At 41.0% G+C, this 7,684-nt stretch overlaps 1 protein-coding gene across 1 annotated transcript in view; it reads left to right on the plus strand.

Moving 5' to 3' along the window:
* The first annotated feature begins 438 nt into the window (after positions 1-438).
* Positions 439-7,684, plus strand: part of LOC111871659 (kelch domain-containing protein 4) — a 25,569-nt gene continuing 18,323 nt past the window's right edge. The window contains exons 1-3 of the mRNA XM_023864902.2: positions 439-926; positions 2,967-3,137; positions 6,673-6,908. Coding sequence (XP_023720670.1) covers positions 813-926; positions 2,967-3,137; positions 6,673-6,908 — 521 coding nt within the window. The 5' untranslated portion in view covers positions 439-812. The remainder of the gene's footprint in view (positions 927-2,966; positions 3,138-6,672; positions 6,909-7,684) is intronic.

Consider the following 7,684-nt stretch of genomic DNA (forward strand, 5'->3'; position numbering starts at 1 on the left):
GAAGAAACACAACTACGAGTAGGTACAGTGGCGATTCTTTTCACTTTTGCAGAATTAACTTCTTTATTACACTCGCATCATCCAACTATTCGGCAGTTCTTTCAGCGTCATTCAACAAATTAAAGCACACGCAGGAACTTGCCAAAAGTTATGCAAATCACGTTTCTTTTTTTTTCTTCTCTCGCGCTCAGTGCTCATGCAAATTTGTCCCGAAACACGTTAAATATGTACAATATCCCCTCAAATACGTTCTACACTCTGCAGTAGATGGCAGCAAGTATCGCGTAATTGCTGTCACCATCTACCGTTGAATAGTTAAATTATTATGTAAACGATGCTCTTCTTTTTTTTTATTACGAAGTACTTGTTATGTTGGCAATTCTCTAATGTTAAAATATAATGCTGGAGTTGGCAAAGTCGTAGTGGTCGTAGTAAACAATTTCAATAATAGGCTGCGCTACATGAGCTGTTCCTGTTTTGAGTTGTGTTATGTGTTGCTATGGTTATGTGTGTAAAAATAGAATGTCTCTATTGTTATGTGTTACCATGGTCATCTGTGTGAATATATATATAAAACGCCTTTGTGTATCAAAAGTTAGTCTTAATAAAGCAGGATTAGTTTGAACGGTTTGAACATTGATTCGCACTTATCATTCGATCCACGTACAAGTGACAACACGAATTTACACAGCGTATCGCTCAAAAGCACAGAAACCAGTCGGAGCGAAAGTGCTGTTGGTACGCATGTATTTCCGTGTAAATGTTTAAAGCGTGTATACATTTGGTGGTTACGTATAGAAATTATCTTTAAAATGGGGAAAAAAGATAAACGTAAAAATAAAGGGAAAGGAGCTGAGAAGACAGCAGCAAAAACCGATAAGAAACTCTCACAAAAACAGAAGAAAAGACTTGCTGCAAGTGGAGAGGTATATTACAACTTTTAACTAAAACATTAAAAAAATTGTCCGTGTGCTTAGCTAATTAAGTGCTACGCCATGAAAGCGTATCGGGGAGTGATGTATAAATTCACATTTTCTTTGCCTTGGTACCAGTTCGAAGTGAGTGGTCAGCTTCACGCCCCGGCCGCTTTACGCCCATCGAAAGAGCCCCTGGTACCCGTTGGATGGGCCTGAAGAGCTGGTCTGGACGACGTGGTGGAGAGAAAATACTCGACCCTAATAGGTCTCGAACCCCAACCCCTCGGTAGTCCAGCCCATAGCCAGTTGCTATACCTACTGCACTATCAAATTTAAAACATTATTTATTTCAATTTTATATATAGGTGTTTGTTATTACTTTAGGTGTATATAGTAACAGTTTGTCTTTCGTCTGAGATGTGCAGCTTCATCTGAAAGGGTGATTTGTGAATTACTAATTCAGTAGGATAGGATAAAAAGTTAATGGCTTTATTTTAAGATGCTGTCCTAGCATTTGTTTGTAAGGACTGAGTAAAACACAGAAGCCTAGGTTAGCCAGTCTCTGTCAGGAATCAAATCCAAGATCTCCCCCCCCCACACACACACACACACATGAAGCAGGAATGCTGCTCGCTCAATCATGACATTTGGTTTTAATCTAATTAATGTATCAAAAGCTAATACGTGTATATTTCTCAAATGAGGTATGTGAATTATGATTCAGGTGTGCTACATGTTCATGGACATTGTTGCAGTTATAAACATCATACTTTGTCATACAGTAGGCCTACTTATTTAGATAAGCTATGCTTGCTTGCTTTACTCTATATCCATGGAGATGCAAGCAGGATTCTCCTTCGAAACTCTACTGCTCACATCACACAAGACAGTACTCAACTTATATTTTATCTTAAGACACCAGAAAAATTCTCCAGTAAAGTGTGAAGTGATTCTAGTAGGCATCATCATGAACTTTGTAGGGCTAGATCATTAAGGTCTGTTCCTCTGAATCATAAGATGTTTCTGGTGTTTCCAGCATTATTCTGGTCATCATAAGATCCTGTCTTCCCTCTGGACAAAGGATTTAAATTTCCCTCACAGTCAGACTTACATACTTTTAAACTTGATTTGTTTCATTCTGATCCGTCGCACTAATAATTATAAATACAAACCACTCCATCCAATGTGATATGTAAGTTTTTACTACGTTAAAACTTATCTCCCTTACATGTTTCGGTCCTTACGGGCCATCTTCAGAGGGATGATCATTACAAACTGGAAACTACTATCACAATAGGTGTTTTGACTTAAAATACATACACTTATATCCTATAGTGCACAGTATGCATAAAGTCAAACGTTTCACAATCACAGCAGCTTCCTGGTGTTGTAAAGTTTTTAAAAGTTTCTAGATGTTATTTAAAAAACCTTTATTGTCAATAGTTAAAATTTTTTAAACCACGTGGGTTCGTGTCCATACTCCTATCGTCCTTGTATGGGGCAGATTTTGTGCCGCCTGTCTATCTGGACGACATCAAGAACCTCCTCATCAAGATAGACAGGTGGCAAAAAATCTTCCCCATACAAGGACGATAGGAGTATGGACACAAACCCACGTGGTTTAAAAAATTTTAACTATTGACAATAAAGGTTTTTTAAATAACATCTAGAAACTTTTAAAAACTTTACAACACCAGGAAGCTGCTGTGATTGTAAAACATTCGACTTTGTGCATACTGTGCACTATAGGATATAAGTGTATGTATTTTAAATCAAAACACCTATTGTGATAGTAGTTTCCAGTTTGTAATGATCTTCCCTCTGAAGATGGCCCGTAAGGACAGAAACATGTTAGGGAGATAAGTTTTAATGTAGTAAAAACTTACATGTCACATTGGACGGAGTGTGTATTTATACTTTTAAACTGTTTATTTCAAATCTATAATACATGAAAATTTTGCACTTATAATTTGCTCTTGAACTCTGCTGTCTGAATTCTTTACAGAACAGCAGAAACAACCTAGTTCTAATCTGCATCTTTGTTTCCAGGATGACATAGAAGAAATTGTAGCACAAATAGAGCTTGAAGAGAAGAAACGACAAGAAGTGATAGAAACTGTTGTCTCTCCACCTTCAAGGCGATCCAGTTTTACTTTAACAGCACATCCAGATAAAGAAGAGTTGATTCTTTTTGGGGGAGAATATTTCAATGGACAAAAGGTGCATTAGTATAAGACTTATGAAACTGCTCCACCTGAACAGTCCTGCCACATCAGTCCATTTACTAAGCCATCAAAGTCCATCAGAAGAGGATGTTATAGTTATTTCCTATTTTGAGTTGATGAAGTGCATTTTATTGCTAAATTATTCAAGCATTTATTGTATAATTAAATATAGGAAGGTTATAGGATAATGATGCATTGTCTGCTTTTATGGAGCCTATAGGTCCACCGTTCTCAAAAACCCACCATAGGACTCAAACATGTAGTCATACCTTCATATCCTATTTCCTTCTGCTCTGTTTTAATATTATTTCCTCATGTACAGTGTTCCAAGAGGCCAGTTCCCTTGAACTTTTCCACTGAAACCTCTGTGCACCTTTATTCTGATGCATGCCACATGCCCTACCTATAACAGCATCCCATCACAACATTAGGCAGAGTGTACAAATTACGTAGGCGAGTCAAATGAAAACATTAAATATTTTTTTGAGTATTCTTTATTGTGCACAAGTGGTACAAAGCTGTATCACTTTTCAACATAATCTCCCCCATGCTCAATGCAAGTCCTCTAGCACTTGCAAAGTGCATGAATTCCTTTAGAAAAAAAATTCTTTTGGTAGTCCATGCAACCACTCATGCACCGCGTGGCGTACCTCTTCATCAGAACGGAACGTCTTTCCTCCCATTGCTCCTTTGAGTGGTCCAAACATATGGAAATCACTTGGGGCAAGGTCTGGCGAGTATGTCGGATGAGGAAGACACTCAAAATGCAAGTCACTGATTGTCGCAACTATTGTACAGGCAGTATGGGCCTTGCATTGTCATCTTGCAAAAGGATACCTGTGGACGGCAATCCACGTCGCTTTGATTTGATTGCAGGCCGAAGATGATATTTTAGGAGATCTGAGTATGATGCACTGGTGACAGTGGTCCCTCTAGGCATGTAGTGCTCCAAGATGATGCCTTTTTCATCCCAAAAGAGAGTCAGCATAACCTTCCCTGCTGATGGTTGTGTTCAAAACTTCTTCAGTTTTGGAGATGAGGAATGGCGCCATTCCTTGCTCGCTCTCTTCGTTTCCTGTTGGTGGAAATGAACCCAGGTTTCGTCCCCAGTAACGATTCTTGCAAGGAAGTCATCACCTTCTCATTCAAAGCGCCGACGTTCTTCACGAGCATCAATACGTCGGTCTTTCAATTCAGGAGTCAGCTGCCGTGGCACCCATCTTGCAGACACTTTGTGAAACTGGAGCACATCATGCACAATGTGGTGTGCTGAACCATGACTAATGTTTAAACTACCAGTAGAGGGGCCAAACTCGCTGGCTGAACGGGGCTGATAGCAAGCACCAGTACCGGAAGGGTATGGCGACTGGTAGAATATCAAAGGGAGGCGTACAATAGATCAACAGCTGGTCGCGGTGCATGGGGAAACCCACCCCATCCAATAATGAATGAATGAATGAATGTTTAAACCTGCTGCAGTTTCATTCAGTTTCACTCGGTGGTTTTTCCTCACTATGGCTTCAACTGCTGCAGTGTTCTCTGGAGTCACAACTCGATGTGCCTGACCCAGATGAGGAGCATATTCAACTGAAGTCTCACCATTTGCAAACTTCCTATTCCATTCGTACACTTGCTGCTGTGACAAACAAGCCTCACCATACTGAAACTTCATTCTTCGATAAATTTCAATATGGTGAGGCTTGTTTGTCACAGCAGCAAGTGTATGAATGGAATAGGAAGTTTGCAAATGGTGAGACTTCAGTTGAATATGCTCCTCATCTGGGTCAGGCACATCGAGTTGTGACTCCAGAGAACACTGCAGCAGTTGAAGCCATAGTGAGGAAAAACCACCGAGTGAAACTGAATGAAACTGCAGCAGGTTTAAACATTCATTCATTCATTCATTATTGGATGGGGTGGGTTTCCCCATGCACCGCGACCAGCTGTTGATCTATTGTACGCCTCCCTTTGATATTCTACCAGTCGCCATACCCTTCCGGTACTGGTGCTTGCTATCAGCCCCGTTCAGCCAGCGAGTTTGGCCCCTCTACTGGTAGTTTAAACATTAGTCATGGTTCAGCACACCACATTGTGCATGATGTGCTCCAGTTTCACAAAGTGTCTGCAAGATGGGTGCCACGGCAGCTGACTCCTGAATTGAAAGACCGACGTATTGATGCTCGTGAAGAACGTCGGCGCTTTGAATGAGAAGGTGATGACTTCCTTGCAAGAATCGTTACTGGGGACGAAACCTGGGTTCATTTCCACCAACAGGAAACGAAGAGAGCGAGCAAGGAATGGCGCCATTCCTCATCTCCAAAACTGAAGAAGTTTTGAACACAACCATCAGCAGGGAAGGTTATGCTGACTCTCTTTTGGGATGAAAAAGGCATCATCTTGGAGCACTACATGCCTAGAGGGACCACTGTCACCAGTGCATCATACTCAGATCTCCTAAAATATCATCTTCGGCCTGCAATCAAATCAAAGCGACGTGGATTGCCGTCCACAGGTATCCTTTTGCAAGATGACAATGCAAGGCCCATACTGCCTGTACAATAGTTGCGACAATCAGTGACTTGCATTTTGAGTGTCTTCCTCATCCGACATACTCGCCAGACCTTGCCCCAAGTGATTTCCATATGTTTGGACCACTCAAAGGAGCAATGGGAGGAAAGACGTTCCGTTCTGATGAAGAGGTACGCCACGCGGTGCATGAGTGGTTGCATGGACTACCAAAAGAATTTTTTTTCTAAAGGAATTCATGCACTTTGCAAGTGCTAGAGGACTTGCATTGAGCATGGGGGAGATTATGTTGAAAAGTGATACAGCTTTGTACCACTTGTGCACAATAAAGAATACTCAAAAAAATATTTAATGTTTTCATTTGACTCGCCTACGTAATTTGTACACTCTGCCTAATGTTGTGATGGGATGCTGTTATAGGTAGGGCATGTGGCATGCATCAGAATAAAGGTGCACAGAGGTTTCACACCTTTACTACACAAGAACCGAATAACAGAACGCTGTTCTTCCCTGGTGCAAGTGTCAAGTGGGGCAGCCATCTCATACTGGTGCTGTGACGGTGTTTGTGCATCTGCACTATGCTGCAACCTATAGGCCATTCTGCACGCTGTTTGTAGCAAGCTTACCAACTTACAGGATAATGGCGTGAAATTTCGATTTTTTATTACAAATTTAAGGTTTTCATTTGACTCACCCTCGTATATATAAAGTACTCATTCTGTAATTTTCTCTAGTGCTTTCTTTCTTCCTAGCTCCAAATATTTGTCTCAGTGCTTCAGTTCTCAGCCTCCTCTTTCCTTATAATGAAATTAGGATTTCATGCATTTTACTGTTGGGTATATAGGAACTGTAGTACCTATGAAAGTGATGGAGTTCTAGGAGACAGCTGTACTTTGTTCCAGTGTCTGTACCATATCTGTTGGTCTGAGCTTGAGCTTCTTATGGAAGATTAGATGTTGATATCACTGTGCAGGACAATAATTATAACTTTGGAATGATTACAGACCTTTTTATATAATGACTTATATATCTATAACATCCCTCGGAATGAATGGGTTCGAGTGAAGGCCCCCGGTGGGCCCCCTCCGAGATGTAGCCATCAGACAGTTGCAGTATCCACTGACAGAGGCCAGTTATGGGTGTTCGGAGGAGAATATGCAAGTCCAACAGAATCACAGTTCTACCATTATAGAGATCTATGGATGTTTCACCTGTCCACGAGAAAATGGGAAAAAATAGGGTAATTCAGAGCCACTATCATATTCATGTGTATGAAATTAATTCTTTGCATTCATAACTTGTTTTTCTAACACTTTTATCTTCTCAGGTATCATTGCAAGAAGAGTAGACAGACTAGTAATCTAATCAATTAAACATAGTATTAATATATTCCTTGTATGAAGTGGATAAAATTAATGCATGTTAGAGATCTGGTGTCTTTTTGTCCAAATGTTTCACATCCAAAATTAAGATTATATATGTATACGAGGGGGGACACAAAAATAACCGGAAACGACCTGTTGCGCGCGCATGCTTTGTAGTTACGAGTTGTGCTGCTAGGTGGTGTTAGCTGGGGGTCTCCTGCGACTGTTAGTAAGCTGGCATCAGTCTGAGTTAAGTGGTTTGTCTGTGGTGCTCTGTTGTGTGCATTCCTGTTTCAACCCTTTGCTTTCTGTTAGGGAAAACTGCACTTCACTCTTCAAGTCGCGGCAAACATTCACGCGGTTTTTTCTTTGGTCATCTCCGAGCAAGCGAGGAACAAATTTTGCAGACACCCGTCTCATGTGCAAACCTTCGGTTAAAATTCACTGGACCGTGCTCCATGAGATGTTCGTTCCCTCAGAAAGTTGGTCAGTGGTCTTTCGACGATCGTCATCAATTTCAAGCACACTCTTTGTTCCTTCTGGTCGGCCATCTCACTAATCGCCAAAGGGTTGAAACAGGAACGCACACAACAGAGCACCACGGACAAACCACTTAACTCAGACTGACGCCAGCTCACTAACAGTCGCAGGA

The sequence above is a fragment of the Cryptotermes secundus genome, unplaced genomic scaffold (assembly GCF_002891405.2).
Source record: "Cryptotermes secundus unplaced genomic scaffold, Csec_1.0 scaffold226, whole genome shotgun sequence".
Taxonomy (NCBI): domain Eukaryota; kingdom Metazoa; phylum Arthropoda; class Insecta; order Blattodea; family Kalotermitidae; genus Cryptotermes; species Cryptotermes secundus.